Source organism: Centroberyx affinis, unplaced genomic scaffold (assembly GCF_046629955.1).
Source record: "Centroberyx affinis isolate AG114_WGS23_722 - 3 ecotype Tasmania unplaced genomic scaffold, CSIRO-AGI_Caff_v1 ptg000645l_1, whole genome shotgun sequence".
In the NCBI taxonomy this organism is placed as follows: domain Eukaryota; kingdom Metazoa; phylum Chordata; class Actinopteri; order Beryciformes; family Berycidae; genus Centroberyx; species Centroberyx affinis.
In genome coordinates, this window is record NW_027279271.1 from 307,905 (window position 1) to 328,215 (window position 20,311).

General features: G+C 44.1%; 1 protein-coding gene across 1 annotated transcript; it reads left to right on the forward strand.

The window, feature by feature from the left end:
- The first annotated feature begins 9,189 nt into the window (after positions 1 to 9,189).
- syngr3a (synaptogyrin 3a) lies at positions 9,190 to 19,383 on the forward strand. Its single transcript, XM_071518927.1, has 4 exons — positions 9,190 to 9,291; positions 13,103 to 13,337; positions 15,518 to 15,663; positions 15,846 to 19,383. The coding sequence occupies exons 1-4, from the start codon at positions 9,190 to 9,192 to the stop codon at positions 16,074 to 16,076; spliced, it is 714 nt and encodes a 237-aa protein (XP_071375028.1). The 3' UTR covers positions 16,077 to 19,383.
- The last annotated feature ends 928 nt before the right edge of the window (positions 19,384 to 20,311 follow it).

The following is a 20,311-nucleotide window of genomic DNA, read 5'->3' on the forward strand; positions in this document are numbered from 1 at the left end:
TTGCCATGTTCATTTAATGTACTGTTACAACTGCAGGACAGGGAACCCAAGTGCAAGACACAGAGAGGCAGGGAGGCAGGGATAAGGTTAAAAGGTAGTTTATTGTAGATGATGATGAGGGGATGGTGATGAGGGGAATGGCGAGGAGAGCTGAGCAGGCTTGGATTGTGGATAGCGTGGCTGAGGGGGAAGGAAGGCTGAGGCTTGGGAGCAAGGCTGGCTGAACAGCCAGGCTGGCAGGCGGAACTGCAGGAACACAAAGAGGCAGGTTAGACAGGGAAACAAGTACAAGGAACTGAATGCTGAATAGCAAAGTACAGAAACTAGGAATAGCTGAAAGCGAAGTACACTGACGGGTAGCAGAGTCTACGATCTGGTGGAAACTGGATGGTGAAGCATGGCTTATGAAGAGGGCTGATTAGGATGCAGAGCAGCTGTGGAGACCGGGAGCCTGACTCCAGCACACCTGAATAAAATCACTCACTCACACACACACACAGGAGAAAACACTGGGAGACAGGTTAGACTGGGGCTGAAGCTGAGGTGGAGGGGACTGAGCCAGGCACCGAAACAGTTCATTTCATTAAAAAAAGTCTGTAACAAAAGTCTGTGTTTAAGAGGCTTTATCTCACAGCAAAGGCCCATTCACATCTAGAACAATAACTATAAAGATAACTATATATAGCCTATTTCTAGGTTTCTGTTGTGACTATGTTCATTAGTATCGCTAGTTCTAATACAATGTAAAATGAAACATGCTTGCATTCTCAAGTATCTAGTAAAATTTACAATATTAAAATGTATTTAATTTGAAATATAAATAACAGTGATATTACTTCAAAATGCTAACCATTTGCACAAATACGCAATACACAAATTCCAATGGCTTCCAATTTTGGAGCATCCAATGTGAAAACATCTGTTAACTGCTTTAAGAAGGTACTATTGACTCTTGTTCTAAAGGTGGCTGATGAAGAGGAGAGTGAAGCCTGGTGGTATTGGCTGATGGAGAGGAGAGTGGAGCCTGGTCTTACTGGCTGATGGAGAGGAGAGTGAAGCCAGGTGGTGTTGGCTGATGGAGAGGAGAGTGAAGCCAGGTGGTATTGGCTGATGGAGAGGAGAGGAGAGGACAGTGAAGCCTGATGTTACTGGCTGGTGAAGAGGAGAGTGAAGCCTGGTGGCATTGGCTGATGGAGAGGAGAGTGAAGCCTGGTGTTATTGGCTGATGGAGAGGAGAGGAGAGTGAAGCCTGGTGTTATTGGCTGATGGAGAGGAGAGGAGAGTGAAGCCTGGTGGTACTGGCTGGTGGAGAGGAGAGTGAAGCCTGGTGTTATTGGCTGATGGAGAGGAGAGGAGAGTGAAGCCTGGTGTTATTGGCTGATGGAGAGGAGAGGAGAGTGAAGCCTGGTGGTATTGGCTGATGGAGAGGAGAGTGGAGCCTGGTGTTAATGGCTGATGTATAGGAGAGTGAAGCCTGGTGGTATTGGCTGATGGAGAGGAGAGTGGAGCCTGGTGTTACTGGCTGATGGAGAGGAGAGTGAAGCCTGGTGGTATTGGCTGATGGAGAGGAGAGTGAAGCCTGGTGGTACTGGCTGGTGGAGAGGAGAGTGAAGCCTGGTGTTATTGGCTGATGGAGAGGAGAGTGAAGCCTGGTGGTATTGGCTGATGGAGAGGAGAGGAGAGTGAAGCCTGGTGGTATTGGCTGATGGAGAGGAGAGTGGAGCCTGGTGTTACTGGCTGATGGAGAGGAGAGTGAAGCCTGGTGGTATTGGCTGATGGAGAGGAGAGTGAAGCCTGGTGTTACTGGCTGATGGAGAGGAGAGTGAAGCCTGGTGGTATTGGCTGATAGAGAGGAGAGTGAAGCCTGGTGGTATTGGCTGGTGGATAGGAGAGGAGAGTGAAGCCTGGTGGTACTGGCTGGTGGAGAGGAGAGTGGAGCCTGGCGGTATTGGCTGGTGGAGAGGAGAGTGAAGCCTGGTGGTATTGGCTGGTGGAGAGGAGAGGAGAGTGAAGCCTGGTGGTATTGGCTGGTGGAGAGGAGAGGGTAATGAAGCCTGGTGGTATTGGCTGATGCAGAGGAGCGGAGCAGAGGAGAGGATGTCTAAAATCATAGGAGGCTGCAGCTGCTGCTCTGAGCTAATAGGAGGGCTGACAGTGCTGGCATGGAACAGCACACTCAGCAAATCAAAAACTGAATTGTATCAACAATTATAGGCTAAAGGGACGGCTGACTCTGCTAGCTTGAGATGGCCTGCTCAGCAGATCAGAAACCGAACTGTATCAACAAATATAAGCTAAAGGGACGGCTGACTGCTGATTTGAAACTGATCAGAAACCAAATTGTATCAACAAACAATTATACCAAGACCTGAGAACCTGATCACACCTCAACCCAGCTACCATATCTGCTATGAAATAAAACTTACTTTATGACTTACCTACTTACTTACCATTTACAGTTAATACAGTAGCTGGCTTGAGACAGCCCGCTCAGCAGATCAGAAACTGAATTATATCAACAAACAATCATACAGAGATCTGAGGACAGTGTATCACTCCAGCTACCAAATCTCTAAAAACCTATTTATGTCTAAAACTATACTACTATATTTACAGTACCAAGAGTCAGAGTCTCAGGTGTCTCTTGGGAGGAGGGGGGCTGCTGCTGCTGTCATCGCTGCTAGCCTTCCTCTTCCTCTGACTCTGACGCATCGGCACGTCCCTGGTCCTGGGGAAGGTACAGAAGGGACAGCTAAAGATGGCTGACTCTGCTGGCTTGAGACAGCCCACTCAGCAGATCAGAAACCAAATTGTTTCAACAAAAAATCCAACCTGGGGAAGGTACAGAAGACGGACAGCATCATGTGGCCCTCTGGACTGTAGTCAGTCAGCCTCCAACGACCCTCCAGCTCCCCTCTCACAGAGCAGCAGACCGGAGAGATGACCCTGATGAAATGGCTGCCACCCGCCACCTTGGTAATAAGACCACATTGGAAATAAGAGTTTTGTGTAACACTTTCATGTGGTATCCTCTGGGTTCAATGTAAGTAAGTATGTATGTATGTATCTTTTAACATGTTTGATTATCTTTTTGCCCATAACAAATTCAATCAATCACCTGGATAGGGCAGACGTGGTTCCTGGGGTCTGCCTTCAGGGCTGCTGGCTCGACCTTGTCAGGGTGGCTTGGAGTCACAAGGGAGCAAGCAGAAGATCTGGAGGCTGCTGTGGACATGATCACAGCTGCTGGTGCTTCCATCACAGGACCTAGGGATGGGACAATATATTGAAATATTAATGGCAGAAAAATTAATCGAAATATTAGCTATATCTTATTCTGCTGTATTAATCACAAATGAGAAGGCTTGCCCATGACAATTTCACAAGCTCTCTATCAGGGATGCAAACTCATGGAGAATGAAAAAGGTCACAGATACCAGGGCAGACACAAAAACACGCAGAAATCATTCACTTAAGTGCCCTATTTTGGGATCAAAAAGGTGAATGTCACCTAAAGGTGACTAGTTTGCATCCCTGTCTATCAAAATTATTAGGCTATTTAGTATTATTTGCACTTTGTAATGACATTTTTAAGTTGTTGTTTAGGTTCTGGCAAGCCAGTGGCATTACTAGAAAGATTTGTGGTTCAGAAATAAACATAATTCTGCAGAGTCATATTATCAGAGTTGTGTTATTTAACTTTTATCCTATTAAATCGTTTCGTGGTTGCAGTGTTTCCCCTACCATAGAAATTAGTGGGTAGGCCCACTAATGTCAGGCCCAGTAATGTCGATCACCCGCCCACTAATCCCTGTCAACAATTACACCAAAGTTTGCCACCTCTGCAGTGTTTGGCCCTTCAGGCAAATCACAGAGTAACTAATATATAGCCATCTGTTGTTTGATTGACTCTAACGTTAGCTAAATAGGTGGCAGTGGTGTATCTGAATATGGCGGTGAATATGGTGTTAATCTGAATATAGTCAATTAAAAAGTCTCTTATAGACAGCCATCAGTCTCATAACTTCTGAATGCACCAGCATTTTAGAATCATTTTATAGACAGAATGAAGTCTACTGTTTTGTGAAGCTTATTCGGGAATGGCAACAATATGGAGAGTGTCGACTTGTAATAAGCATATCATCCCATCCCTACCTAGTGGTGTGTTCTCCATGTGGTCCTGGGATGGATAGACGAAGGGGGATGTGAGCAGGACTGCTTGGAAGGCCCCCTTATGGTAAATCCAAGAATAGTCACTGGACTGTCCGGTGAGGCGGCAGTAGAGGGTGGGGATCACCTGACCGATGGCATGGATGTTGTCCCTAGTCAGAGGACGGTTCCTCAGGTTGGTCACATACATCAGTACCCCGATGACTGTTTGCAGCCCAGCTAAATGGAAAACACAATGAGTCATGAATTACTTGTATTTAACTGACTACATGCCTTTCTTAAAAACATGAAATGTAGAATAATGTAAAAATAGGAAATTTCTTTAGTGATTCAGGAAAAATTAAAGATGTGAAAATATCATATCTAAGCTCAAATATTCAGCACTGTTGAAAAAGAAATCCATGCTCAAGCAACAAAAGGAGCAATGCAACCTTATCAAACGTGTAAAGTATATGTACAGTACATTGAGTAAGATGTTGGGCTATTTCAGAAATGGTAGAAAAATGTGTTTGACAGTGGGACTGAATTGGCAAAGGCTTCCAGAGAAAGCTTAAACAGCTCTATAGTTATAGACTTATATAAATCTACATGCACCTAAATCCACATCACTCTTTGTGATTATCTGCACATTAAGCAAATTCTGCCTGGGAAAGGTCTTGATTTTATTTCAGCCACACATTATAATGCTTTTGAAACATACATTGACTTACATACATAGACTCAGACTAAGAGAATTATTTGGGTCTAATGATGGGTGCCCTAATAAGATACCCACTGAGATGCGCTATACAAATAAAATGTCTTATTATTATTATTATTATTATAATTATTATTATTATGTGTGTTTTTTTTAATATGACCACAGTTAAGATATTTTTTTCCCTGGGATTTGCCTGGACATGCTTTACTAATAAACTGCACTCCAATGTCAATATCTAAGAATTATAGAGTGTCAGTTAGAAAATCTTGTTTGATATCAAATGTCTTTAAAACACTTGAACTAAGATCAAGCCTCTATTTGAATTGCAAAGAGGCACAATTACATTATCTAACACCAAAATCCACCCATTTGCTGCTGTTCATAACAATAAAATAAATGACTCGTAGCCGGAACTGCGTGTTTTTACATATTTATTTACTTACTATGTCCTTTAAGACATGCTTGTGATAAAGGGCTATATAAACAAACAAACTTATTAACCTAAACTGGCAACACATAACGTTAGCTAGCCAGCATCCAATTCACAGCCAACTCTAATTGAAAACTGCACATTTTCACTGTCAAGAAATCGTTTTTAGCTATCATTACGCTAGCTAAACAGTAGCAAGTAGCTAGCTAACATCAAACCTAAGCTAACGTTAGCTTGCAGTGGTAATTTAATTTTTTTAAATAATTGGCCAGCCCTTTGGCTGGTAAAATATCGGGGATTACAACGGTAAAATAAAAATAAAAAGTAATTGTTTTTCTAAGGCTCATATTTTAACTAATCGTCTCTGTTTCCATCCAAGTTATGTAACGTTAAGCTAGCTAACGTTAAGCTAGCTAACGTTAGGTGAGCTAAAGTTAGCTTGGCTAACTTTGACTCGCCTTATTTTGTTATTTTAATTTTTTAACCAAACCACAATTTTTGAAATTTGGTCATGTTGTTGAATCAATACGTATTTCTCAGCGAGTGTCTCATGTTTAATTGTGTGTCATTTTTGCGGTCAAACAATATGTTTTCCATGTTGTACAAACTTGGCTAAGCTAGCTTGCCGCCACGACCCGCGGCTGTTAGTTTATTACGGCCTGCTCCCGGCTGGGTTGCTCCGTTAGGGCGATAAATTACTGAGCAGTACCTGCATGGTCCTGCTCTGAGGGGGGGATGAAACTTGAAAGGATCATGTACTTCTCACGTTGCATTGCACTAGCCATTCGACAGTCTCCGACAAAAGCTGAAGTGCAGAATGATTATTTGGAGTGTTCGGGTCTGCCTTTATACACGTTCCATCGCCCTGGAGACGGAACCTTGGAGACGGAACATGAGCCTTCTGTCCATTATGACAGGTGAGTTAAAGGCTACCATATAAGTTTTATCTCTATGTAGGCTACACTGAATATCTGGGACACTAGTGTTTTCATGAAATAGGCTACACTGACTCGGTGAATCCAGAAGCCATTATGCCTTATTGATTTCCCCTATTAAATCGATACTAATCACAATAGCACCTTTGTTGTCTATTGCTTGTCCAAAAAGCATCTACATTTCATTATAGGCTGATATGGTGTAAATCAGTCTCAGTTAAGTGCATTACATTATTTTAGCAGAGCCCCAATTTCTGTTCAAATTCAAGGTGTTAAGCAGTTAGACTAGACTTAGCTAGACTGGGTGTCACAGGGTTATAAAATATTGATGCGTTATGGCTTCGTGGCGCATTGGAGGCGCCGGGGGCGCACAGCCATCCTCAACACTGTCTGATACCCCGAGTTAGAAAATGAGAATAAAGAATAAAGAACTTGTCCAGTCTCTTCTTAATAAGTCTGTAATGCTTTTTATTCAATATAAATGAACGTGAAATGCTGAATGCAAGGTTAGGTTCACTCTTTCCAAAAACAAAAGGCACATTTAGGAAACCTGGGCCAGTGGCAGCAGTCTCATCTTCTTCTAATGCCATGTCGGTGTCTCCCTCCTTTTCTAACATCACGTAGGGTTTCCCCCATTATGGAGGTGAGACATTAGTCAAGAGGAGAGCTCCGGTGTCCCTCGCGCCGCCAGTGGCACAGGTATCATTTATGTTTTGCTAAAAAAATAACTTTCCTGTCTCCTCACTTTAAATTCACTTAACTACAGTCATGATTGTGCGCTACCACATGTAGCCTAATGTTGTTCGTGCAGCCATATGCATATCTCTATTACAATTGCAAAATGGAATGCTCCAGGCTCTACTATTTTGAAACCTGTTGGAAGGCAGGAGACGACGCATGCAGTTGTGGTGTGTTTGGATGGAGCTGAGAGCCGCTGTGTCCAGCGCGTCTCCAGAGTGTCACCGTCCGTCTCCTGTATTACTGTAGAAACGTGGAAGCTGCGCGGAATAGCCTACCATGTGTGCACAAAAACACAGAGGTTTGTGTACCTATTTGGCAAATGCTGGTTGTGCAATAGGCTATCAAGGTACACTGGTTGAGGTGTGCGTAATTGCGCAGCGCTTGCACCACATCGTTCAAATAAGAGGCTGCAGGTGGAACGCATATAACTGCCAAGCCGCCTTTGGATGGATAGCGATTTCATCAACTGAAATACATCCTACACGCTGTTGGATGACAGATATTGGTAAGAATACCTAATCTAGCCTAGTACAGACCACAATTACCTTTTACCTTCACATGGTGAGCTGGACACATGCGCAGCTTGGTTACAGTTCAAGAAATGCGACTAAGGTGTAGGCCTATAGATGTTCATTAATGCGATTAAGATCGGAGTAGGCTACTCCACATACTGCGATTATGCTTACTTCAACTATGAGCATAATCGCATTAATATAATCAGAGTGTGGTGTTTACATGGGTTCTACCTTACTCGCATTGGAAAACGTAGCAGCTTGCATGTCTGTTGTTGAAACAAGAACATTTGACCACATCACGCCTGTCCTGTCAATATCCCATCAATGAGACCTATCCATCGATGGATGACATGGATTGATGGAGCGCAGTGTGTTACAGTTTATAGTTAGGCTATCTTTATAGTTGCCACTCTAGGTGTGAGTGGGCCTCAACAGCCGCAACTTAGGCACACGCAACAAACACCTCTCTGTCATCCTACTGTGATGCTCTTATTAAACAATAACAACAAACATCTCTGACCAGTAAAGGCAAATTGACTTCAGAATAGATGTCTAAGGTGCTTCTGTGTGAAGAATGAATGGAATTATTCTACTGCACTATCTCAATGTGGCCATACCAGCGATAATTGTAATAATTTTGATAATCTTGAGCTTAATGCATTGATTCTAATTTTATATTTCATGGCAAGGTGTGGCCTTTCTTATTTCATAGTGCCAGTCGAGCTGTTTAGGTGATTTGCCTAATTTTATCCTATGAAAATCCTGGGAATTTTAGCGCCGCCTATGCCTCCAGTCAAGCTCAGCGTTTCTCCGTGCCTACTGAGAACAGCCTGGGTCATATCCTGCCTTCCCCTCTTAAGTCACGGAATGGTTTTCCAGAACCTCTTTGAGGCCACCTGAAAGTCATTCTCCATAGTCTCTCCATAGTCCTTCCACACCTTGGCTTTTGCTTCTGCACCTACCACAGCTGCAACCTCTTTGGCTTGCATCTAGCTGGTACCTTTCAACCTCTCACCCCAGCTCAGGCTCCTTCCCCCACCAGAAAGGTCATGTTTCATGTTCCACAAGCCAGTTTGCCAAAATCCCTCCCAGGGAGCCCACAAGGAAACAGCCTTGCACTGCTTTTTTGGCTTGTGCCCGGCCGAACTATGAGGGTTACCCAGCCACCAGTTGCTCATCGGCGAGCACCACTCCCAGCCTGTCCCTATTCCAGGCAAGGTTGCTATAATATTCCTATAATATTCCTATAATGATTTATAGTGTGTCAATTGTACTCAATAGTGAGTTGATAGTGACCTTGTCTAGCCTACTATTTTTTTTTAATCTCCTATGGTATCACTTTAATATCCCAATAATACTCATTATATATGTTTATAGTTCTGTTTGATATTGTGTAGCCTAGTAACCTTCTAAATATATCCCATTCATTCCTCTTTGTTTACACATCTGTAGGCTGGGAAGAGAGGAGCAGAGGAACCACAGACTATAGCGCGGGCACGTCAAGTCATGCACGCCCAGCTCGCTCCGGAGAGAGCACAGCCGTGAGCGTGTCCGCGCCCGCGCCCGCTCGCTCTCGGGTGCGCGCAGGACCCGTCCCTACAGTAGCAGCAGCTCCAGCAGCAGCAGCAGCAGCAGCGTATCCAGCCGTGGAGCCGGGAGCGTGGAGCCGAGAGGAGCGCAGCGAGCGACCGACAGAAGATGGACGGAGTGGGATCGTTCGGAGCGGGCCGGGCCGGAGCCGATATCGACCCGATTGCCTTCGCCAAGCAGCCGCAGACCATCCTCAGAGTCCTGTCCTGGGTGAGACCGGGTTTTTACGGTACCGGTGGTGGTGGTGGTGGTGGGGGGGGAGGGAGGGGAGGGGGGGGGGGGTCCTCTCTGTTGTCGTTTCTTCGCGGGACCCGTGACGTGGTCTCACCGCAAATAGACTCTAGAAAATCCGCCGATAATTGATGGGCAGGGTCTGTATCGAAAGTCACAGTGGAATAACGGTTTATATCAGTGTATATTAATAATGAAATGTGTCATAGGGTGTACGCCTAGTGGCTATTTGTCATTCTGCTGGGTATCAAACTGGACGCGGGCCATAAAATTGATTTCATTACAGATGTTTTAATTGGGCAAGAACCGACCTATCCGCTGTGAAATTAAATTATCTTTTTTTTCATCGTGCCTGGCAGTGCTTTTACCAATGGAAGATGTGTAATAGGCTGGGCCCGTGTATACATTGGTGTTTGTGTAGAAATGAGGGAGACCACCATATTCATCCTACAGCATTCCTCAGCCTCGTCGCTGTTCTCTATAGCATCTATTGATTTTTTTTCCGCTCTCTAAAGCCTAATAGCATCCTATACCGCACAGACCCTCTGATTTCATATGCGGGATCATATTTTCAGCAGAGAGCTAATGATCGTGCCGATTTACCCGAAACGGTCGTCGTCCGTCATTCCCACCTGTGATTGGTCGGTGATCATCATTACGCACGCCGGGCTCGCGGGAGACGCGCTGTTTCCTGACGTTTGATTTACCGCATCACCTTTGGGTGACACGGAGAAGGTCTTCTTCACCAGTGCAGCCATGGGGAGGAGACCTGGGATCTCACCGAGGGAAATCCAAGCGTGTGCTCAGTGTGTGTGTGTGTGTGTGTGTGTGTGTGTGTGTGTGTGTGTGTGTGTGTGTGTGTGTGTGTGTGTGTGCAGGCTTGTTGTGAGAGGCTATGGTTTAACCTGGTTGTAGCCTCATGTTTTCCATGATGGCAAGGCGCTATTTTAGGGCAACAGGTTTTTTAGGCTACCCAAGATAAGACAGGGTGTGTGTGTGTGTGTGTGTGTGTGTGTGTCACTCCTTTGCAATGTGTCCTCCAGCATCCCTTGATTCTTCACACTGCATTTAAAGCACTAACACCTTTACAGTACTTGATAGGTTCACTCTTATTAAAACGTTTAAATCATTTTTCATCCAAATGAGAAAGCGAGTCTCTTGTTCCAGGACCAAGATTCATTATATTTTTCATATATTGGGTCTAGTGCGGGTGAATGGGTTAGGGTTAGAGCGGGATGGTTCTGGAGCAACAGAATTTACTACTAAACCTTCTGTAGGTGATGTGGGCCTACTTCAAAGGTCTAAGCTTAAAGGAAGAATCCACTCAAAACACTTTAACATGGTTTAAAACAGCTCTTGGTGATGTACCTTGTATTTCTGGGCCCATATAGTTATTCGGTGGTGTATTTTTGTCATTCCCACTGAATTAAAGAGCGAGGTCTTCTTTCTAGACTCATTTTGCACCAACGTTCAACAATCATACAGGGAGAAATCCATCGTAGAAGAGGCAGAGAGACCAATTTCTCCACTGACAGCAGTCTCAATAGACCAGAATGCAATGCAGCTACAAGACGCCTTCTGAGCAAGGCGCCCAACTCTCGCTTTTTCTCGACTGAAAAACTCTCACTCCACTATCATCACTATTGCTATCTTTCTCACCACCTACATGTAAAACCCACAGCTGAATGCAACAAGTTCAGGCTCTTTCTGTGGGTTGTCAAAAGCACTCTGAGAAATATTGTTAACTAAAGTAGAAGTGGACGAGGCAGGTTGAGGGAAAGTGTCTACACCAAAATAGTAAATTGGAACACTTGATGACAAAATAACAAATTTTCCTTTCATATCAGAAAGACCAAGCCGCAGTCAGCTGTAATCAAAGTATACAGCAGCTTCATGAGATTCTGTTTATTAATAAATGCTTCTCTTTTCACGTGGAGGCCCATCAGTTTGGGTCCCAACCCATAGGAAGCAGCACATAATCAACTTTATTATGCTGAGTAATAACAGCTGTGTATTTATTGAAAGCTGTGTAAACACAGATATGGTTCGTTTAAAATGTAGAGCCGACAGTGTCCCATTGTGGGATTAAAGTGTTCCTCCTCCATCATATGACCTAAACCCCCCAGTGTGAGTGTGTGTGTGTGTGTGTGGGTGTGGGTCACATGGCCCTATTCTGCCACCAAGTGTTAGTCAGCTGATCAGTGTCAGTACGGGAGGTCAGAATGAAAGAGAGAGGGAAAGACAGAGAGAGTAAGGAAAGAGAGTTAAAGAAGCTTGGTATTGATGGAAAACAATAGAAAAGAGATAGAACGAGAGAGTGTGGAGATAAGAGGATAAACTGAGAGAAAGTAACAGAGAAAGGGAATATTAGCAGAACAGGATTTAGCTGTGTTGGTGGATGACATGGCAGAGTAATTGCCCTGATAGCTTAATTTAGTGGAAAATATTGATCAAAAAACATTTAAAAAAAAACACGATCGATCTCATGTTCACCTCTGGAGCATGTGATAAACACACACACACACGCATGCTTGCACACACATGAACACACCCATAATATACACTGAGACAATCTCCTCCCTTCCTCTTTCTGTACACGTGTGCACACAGATTCATATAAACACACACACACACACACACACACACACACACACACGCACACACCGCCTCAGGTCTGTGTGATTCTTCAGGGGAAGTGAAGCATCCACCTCTTCAGTCACTCAGAGGGAGAGAGACAGGAAATTAGGTCATGCCTTTGTTCTGAGCACGCTCACAGAGATGCTCTCGCGTACCGCTGTGTTGCTATGGGGTTTTCCAGTGAGGCTGCAAACGCTGTGTGCGTTTGTTTTGTTTGTGTGTGTGAGAGAGAACGAGAGTACGAGAGAGAGAGAGAGGGAGAGAGAGAGAGACAGTGAGATTGCGTTTCTTTGAACATATCGCTGTCGTCGGGTGAAAATCTCGTATCTGTGAAATGTCAGCTTTTCAGGAACTGAGAAAAACAGCCTTGTTCTCAGCTTGGTCAACATGCATTTTAGAGTTTATACAGGGGGGTTTGAAAAGGTTTCATAAGCCTAAGGGTTGTAGAATTGTTTCAACACATAGAAGAGCATGTAATCCTTCAATTGAAGTAAAAACATGAAAATCACTTAAATTGGAGTTACAAGGTTTTCATCTGACAGTGATGATATATTACTTTGTGTGTATCTTGTATGAATCTGCAGCTTGTGTCCTTGCTCACTCACGGACTCACTGACTCACTCACTCATTCACTGACTCACTCACTCATTCACTCACTCACTCACTCACTCACTCACTCACTCACTCACTCACTCACTCCCTCATTCACTCACTCACTCACTCACTCCCTCATTCACTCACTCACTCACTCACTCACTCACTCATTCGCTCACTCACTCACTCACTCACTTACTCACTCACTCACTCAAACCAAGTGATTTCTACATAGATGTCAATGTCAACTTCACACAGTTCATAGTTCATTGCTTTCCATCTCTCTTTCTTTCTTTCTTTCTTTCTTTCCCCCTTTCCTTTCCTATTCCACCTGTTCTCGCTCCTCTCCCCCCTCACTTCCCCCATTCCCTTCCCTGTTTCCCTCTCTCCATCCAACCCCCTTCTCTTCTTTTACCTCCCTTCCTCCCCCATTCCTCATCTCCTTTCCCTTCTCCTCTCCTCTCCCCTCTCAACTCCTCCTCTCTCCCCACTCCTCTCCCTCTCTTCCACGGTTATTCCTCCACTCCTTCCTAACCTCTTCCTGCCCCCCTTCCCACAGATATTCTCACTGGTGGTCTTCGCCTCCATCGTGAACGAAGGCTACGTGAACATGGGCAGCGAGCGTCTCCACTGCGTCTTCAACAAGAACGCTGATGCGTGTAACTACGGTGTGTTCGTGGGCCTGGTGGGCCTGCTGGCCTGCTCCTTCTTCTTCCTGCTCGACTACAAGTTCTCCTCCATCAGCTCCGTCAAAGACAGGAAGAAGGCCGTGATGCTGGAGATAGGCTTCTCAGGTAAGGAGACACATGGACACTCATATAGAGGCTTTGTAGCAGCGGCACAAATGTCCTAGTAACCATGTTTGAAGCCATCATGGAGGTCCGGTGGAGAATTGGCTAGAAAAAGAGAGACAAAGGTAAAAGTAGAGTAGAGTACAACATAGTCTGATATGGTAGATTTGTTCTCAAATTTAGGTTACTGTGACCTAAAGCTGTTGTCTTTAGCCCTTCTCCCTTAGGTCCTAGTCTGTTACAAAGCACTACAAGTTGAAGAGTCAGCTCTTAACCTGAACAAACTGCTGGCTTTCTTAGCAAGCTAACTAGCCAGCAGGCTAATTTACTGTAAAAAAGCACTGTCATCAGTGTTAACATGTGACTACTAGCCACGACTAACTCTAGCTTCTACTAAATACGTTGGCTAGTGTGCAAATCAGATGTGTTAGCAACAAGACAGTGATGGTTAGCTGACCAGATACTATGGTTAGGTAGCAAGTACATATGCAAACACAAAATCAATGCAGTGTTTCACTGGGGAAGTGATCAGTTCCCTGTCAAAAACAGAACAGAAATTACTGTGACTGTTGAGGCGGCTAAGTTGTACGTGTAGAAATGCCATTCGCCGTTCACAGCCACTGTTGCAACTTGGCAGAGTGCTGACGACCTCCAATATGGCCGTCCTTCACATCTCTTGAGCTGCAGTTTGGATGTTTCATGGTTAGCCTATGCTTGTGTCAAATGGGCCGTCTTCATATGTTGTAGCCACAGTTCCATGGCAAAGGTTTAGGTAGACAGTGATACACTTTGTTACTAATAGGAATAAGTGAATAAGCCACTAGGCTACTATAATGACCCTAATAGATACAAATATATGAACTTTGAGTTACCTGTAGTGATGGTAATAGGCAGTGGTGGAAGAAATACTCTGATTTTTTACTTAAGTAAAAGTAGAAATACCACAGTATAAAAATATTCTGTTACAAGTAAAAGTCCTGCATTCAAAATATTACTTAAGTAAAAGTACAAAAGTATTAGCATCAAAATGTACTTAAAGCAACAAAAGTAAAAGTACTCATAATGCAGAATGGCCCATTTCAGAATAATACAGTATATATTATATTATTGAATTATAATTATTGATGCATTAATGTGTAAGCATCACTTTAATGTTGCAGCTGGAAAAGGTGGGGCTGATTTCCACTACTTTATATACTGCTGGGTAGCTTACAGTAACCTATAATAATACATCACAATTTATTAGTTGATTATATTTTGTATTAATAATCTGAATCTGCAAAGTAACTAGTAACTTAAGTTATCACATAAAGGTAGTGGAGTAAAAAGTACAATATTTCCCTCTGAAATGTAGTGGAGTGGAAGTATAAAGTAGCATAACATGGTAATACTCAAGTAAAGTACAAGTACCTCAAAATTGTACTTAAGTACAGTATTCGAGTAAATGTACTTAGTTACTTGAGTGTGTGAGGGGGGCACCAGTGACTCTCATCTAGATAAACTAGCTATATCCACAAAGACACACATACATACACATACAGTGAGTGGGCATGCATACAGATATCCAATCCAGTGCACTTCCATTATCAATGCTTGATGTGAAACCAGATCGAAAGGCTGGGTTTCCCCCTGAAATGCCTCTAGGCAAACTAGGCCTGCTTCTTCTGTTTCAGATGATCAATTTCTTCACCACAAGACCACTAGAGAAAGTGAATTTCTACAGTAATCTTCAGCCCTCTCTAATAGAGGAAATGAAGACTTTCGTTCCAAAATGAGATATACACCATTTAAAAATAAATGACACCCACTCTCCCATATTGACTGCTAATATGATTATTGAAGTTAGGAGTCATTTTACGTAAGACATTGGCTTATAAAATAGTTCATCTTTTGAGGACAGAATCATTTATTTTTCAAATATTCCCTGATGTATTTCAGGTAAAAACATTTTTCCAAAATAGATATGTAGTAAACTGACATACAAAGTGCCAAAGAAATGAGAATATTTTTAATTTCAAAAGGGAACAAAGACCTTCTTCAGCTGGCCGGGCTGTGAGAGATCAACACCTGCAGTGCCTGCTTCTTTGGTCTCAGCTATGTCAAAAGTTCATGCGGAAATTACCTTAATTCTGTTCTAACGTTGCTCCAACTGTTTCTGGTTTCTGGTTTCTGGTTTCTGGCAGGTTTATGGGCCTTCCTGTACTTTGTGAGTTTCTGCTTCCTGGCCAATCAGTGGTCTCAAACCACCGCGGACGAGCTGCCACTCAACCAGGGGGCAGATGCAGCCCGGGCCGCTATCGCCTTCTCCTTCTTCTCCATAATCACCTGGGTGAGAACACACACACACACGCAAACAGATGCTCATTACATACGCATACACTTGGATAGAACTACTAAAATTAAAAATACACCTGTCTTATCAGCCTAAATCACAAAGTGGGGATTCTTCTTCTCTCTCCTGCTCCCACTCCCTCTTCTTCTATCTCTCTCTCTCTCTCTGTCTCCCTATAGGCCGGCCTGACGGTGCGCGCGGTCCAGAAGTACCTGCTCGGCACCGACATGACCCTGTTCACCACGGAGCACATGGACGGCGCCGCGCCCGCCCAGCCGTACCCCTCCAACGCGCCGGCGGGGGGGGGCGCCGCCACCACCACCACCACCGCCGAAACCGTGGAAACCTACCAGAGCCCGCCGTTCACCGAGAACAACGCAGCGCCCACGTACCAGGTCCCCATTTACTAGATCAGACAGACGAGGCGGCGGAAGAGGAAGACGGGGAGAGTGGACACGGGAGTGAGAGGAGGGGTGGAAGAAAAATGGCTTTTTTTCCGTGACGTCGTTCATCCGTCGATCCGGGCCTGAGTTTAGATCGTGTCAAAGTGGCCTCCTCCCCCCTCCGTCTCCTCCTCTTGTTTCCTTTCCTTTCCTTAACATTCCAACTCTTATCTGCGCAAAACTCCGTAGAATTCGATAGACAGATAGACGGATAGCCTTTAGCCATTTCCAGTGTCTGCAGATCAGTGTAGATGAGAGAGAGAGAGAGAAAGAGAGAGAATGAACGAGAGGAGGAAACACAGGAGAGGAGGCCACTTTGCAGCATTCAAACACTGTTTCCACTTCACACAAAAAAAAAAGAGTCCTACCACAAGTCCTAGTACTAGATACAGTACAGAAGGCACTCGCATACAGTTCCTTAATATTCCTCATTGTTTAATGCATTCAAGTGTCAACATCTCCTTTCATGCCAAACAAAATGGGGGATGTTTTAGGTCCCTTTCCCCCCCCGCTGCGGTTAAAAGTGATATGTGTGTTGAATCTGCATGTTTCCGAACTTAGAGATCAACTAAGTGCCATACTGTACTGTGTGTCTCAGACAGTGACTTAATCTAGTAGATTTCCACATGCTGTAAAAAAAAAACAACAACAACAACAACAACGACAATGTTTTGTGACCAAGTGCAATATCTCACATTCTGTAGATATGTAGGTATGTAGGTAGGTTTATAGGTAGGCTAGCTACTGTCAGGTTAGACCAGTCATAGGCATTGTCTCCAATTACATCCTAGCCGCTTCTTTTTAGCGCACTACTTTTTGTCCAGAGGACTGCAGAACCTATTCTCAGGCGAATGTAATGCATTCAAATTGATCGGGGTTTGATTGAGCTCGCCTGGCGCAGCGGAATTAATTAGATGCTGTATATTTGAAAGGAAAACAGTGCCAAGATTCGAAATATTCCTCGAATACATTTTCACGATAGACGAAACCGATGTAGTTCTGGTTGAAAGTAATGCACGAGGGTCAGCTTTCCCAGGCGGATTAGGCCTAGAATAGACCACGAATAAAGAAAGACTCAATGGAGAAGCCGTAATCCACACTGAATTGAGTTGACTCTGGGTTCAGTGTGTGTGCCGGGGGGAAAGTCTTTAGTGTGTCATTTGAGACAGTGGCCTATGCGGAGTGCTGTGTGTCTAAAACGGGGCGAGCGGGGGGGGAATCCCGGGGCGAAGTCAGGTCCGTTTATGTTTACGTTTTTAGAAGCTGCCAAACTGCCCTGTGTTCTTATCGCGGTCTGTCGTCTTGATTATCACATTCGTGCTGCGTTGTTAACGGCTCTTATGATTTGATGTGTTCACAAAGCAGGGGCAACGGAGGAGGGGAAGATAACGAACGAGGGGAAGATCAGTTCCTAGGATGCAGGTTCGGCGTAGTCTCAGGCAAAAGAGAAATCACCCTGGACTTGAAGTGAAACGGGGATGTGAAGGGGCTGATTCATCGATCCTGCATTGTGAGTGCAGTCCCGCCCGCTGGGGGGTCAGAGTTTGTTGCCATGGCGACAGGGTCCAGGGGATGAGAGGGGTCACTAAGGGGCCCTGATGTAGATAGTAACCATGACAACCATGTCAGTGTATAACAGTGTCTCTGTGTCGTGGTTCACTCACCATCGATGGATCTTGCAGTTTTCGGTGTGTGTGTGTGTGTCTGTGTGTGTGTCTGTGTGTGAGTGCGTGCGCTCTCGTGTACATGGGGCACACATGCATTGGTGTGTATGAGAATCTGTCTGTCTGTGTGAAAATGTGCGTGAATGTAATTAAACTCTGTGGTGTATAAAGTTATTTTCTTGTATCTGTGGAGGTTTTAGCTGGGAGGAAGAAATCTTCTACTCTACAATCTCAATCAGCAGTTCTCCCACTCTGAAACAGGCTGTCAGCGAAATATATATATTATCTAACGTCACTTTCAAGAGAACCGAACGACAAAAATATGAACCCAAGACGGTTTCTTTGTTGATGAACAGAGCCAAATATAAAAATTATATGTGTAAAAAATTCATACTAGAGTGATATAATTGACTTGTAGAATGCCTTTGCCTGCTCTCCTGTCTGATCCCAGGTGAACAGCGCCCTCTGCAGGCGGGACGGGGCGCTGCCGCAGGGGGGGGCGCCCGGGCTCTCAGACAGGTTTAGAAGTAATCATGATGATAATGCATGAAATCGTTGTACTGAGCTCGTTACATATTGAATACTGTGTAATTCTTAAGTTGATCCAAGATGTGCTTTGATTATGTTTTATTGCTTTGAAGAGCTGATTTTGCAATTTGAGATTACCTTGAGATTACCTTCATTGATTTATTGATAGATTTTTCCAGCCGTCAGAGCAGCTGACAGAAATCCTGCCTTCAAGTGTTAACGCTGATCAAATTTTATTGACTCAATTGTGCTCACACGCCCGAGCACCTCTTGGTTTCCTCGGTGACATCATCTCAGCCTGACGATCTGATTGGTTGAGGACCAATCGCAGTCATACTAGTGCAGCGTGTGTGTTTGGGATTCAGTCATGTGAGCTCCAGGGTGGAACCGCTCCTGAACGCTGACTGGGGATCAGCTTTTTTTTTTTTTGCAACCATTAATCTAACCTTAACCGTTAGTGAAGAAATCAACATGTGGCCCCAGACCCAGGGCCTGAAGTTACAGAATGCTTTCAGATAGAAAATGTTAGCTGACCTTTGCTTATGTGAAGTAATGTGGATTTCCTAGAAGCATCTTGGCACCTGTGACTCTCTGGGTCCATTGGGTTACAATGAGAAAATAAAATTACTTTCTAAAATGAGAGCCACTCCTACAAAACAATTAATAGTATGAAAGTCAAATTCATTATTAATGAGGTCATTAGCTATTGTCCAACCTTACAAAGTGATTATACACTCAGATGAAAGTATTCATCTGCAGTTGTCAAGTCCTCAATGACATTTGGAAATGAAACCCCTTCGTAAAATATCATAAAATACCAGTGTTGGGTATGGTAAGAAACAGCCTAGAAATCCTCTATATAAGTGATTCACTGCTGACTCTGTTTTGGGCCACTTGTCAGTTTAAAAGTCACCCATGAGCATGATCTCTAGATACATTTCATTCACCAGACTCCCTGTTAGTGAGTGGGTAGTTCAGTGAGGATTTTGTTTTAACCCAGCTGTCTGTATCTGTCCTTCCAGGCTGGTGGTTTGGGGCGGGGTCAAAGCTGCTGGGTGTGACTGGGGTTGCAGGGAGTATTTTGGGGGTTAGGTGGGGTTGGTTTGGGTCTGAATAGTTTCAGGTACTTGGGGGGGGGGGGGGGGTTGCAGTAAATTCTAGGTGAGCATTTGGGGGGATATTAACTGTGGTTGGGTGCCACTGGGGTACTGGGTACTATTGGGGTACTGTTGGGTAGTTTTGGGGTACTGTTAGGTCAGGTTGTATTACTGTTCTCAGTGCTTCGGTCTCTTCTTCAGTCAGTGTGGTAGATAAAAATAATAATAAAAAGCATTCTGTGTTTTGTGCTCTGGTCCTAGGCCCATGTACACTGCCGTGGTATTGGTTGATTGTAAAATTCAGTACGTTATTGAAGTAAATGGAACCTGTGTGTGATGCTGTCCAGGGTCTGGTTTGTCCTGTACTACTACTAATAATAATTACTAATAATGATTAATTATTTATTGATGATGATAATAATGATAATGCACTCTTTGTTGGAAAATGCTTCGTTTGAGCAATCTTAAAGGGGCTGAGGGCGGCAAAATCAAAGTTTTGTCCGATCGCGCTGTTATTTTGCTAGATTGAAATAATAAAAATGAGGTTATGATATGCAGTAATACCATACGATACACTGCAATGATGTCACAATTTTTCCCCCCGCATAGTATCGATGACACGCACCCCGTCAAACCAACAAACGAATGAGCAAGCCTTGATTTTGTAGCGTGCCGCCCCTTTAACGTTGCACTTCTTCTGAGTTGTTTCTTCCTGTTCTGAAGGTGTTTGACCTCTTCAGTGTATAAACGCTGTGTACAGAGATGTGTGTCACTGTCTATTACCTGAATGTCTCCGGACTGCAGTCTGACCGTCACTCCAATAAAAAAGCAGACATGTTTTGGACTGCCTGTCTCTGCTTTGTGTTTATCATACATGATAAACCTACTAAAAACACTCTAAGTTTATGTGTTG

Bases quoted from the DNA above. Each gene is read 5' to 3' on its own strand.
- syngr3a (XM_071518927.1), top strand. From the start codon at position 9,190: ATGGACGGAGTGGGATCGTTCGGAGCGGGCCGGGCCGGAGCCGATATC. The intron at 9,292-13,102 runs GTGAGACCGGGT...CCCTTCCCACAG, and splicing joins TCCTCAGAGTCCTGTCCTGG to ATATTCTCACTGGTGGTCTT. The intron at 13,338-15,517 runs GTAAGGAGACAC...GGTTTCTGGCAG, and splicing joins GCTGGAGATAGGCTTCTCAG to GTTTATGGGCCTTCCTGTAC.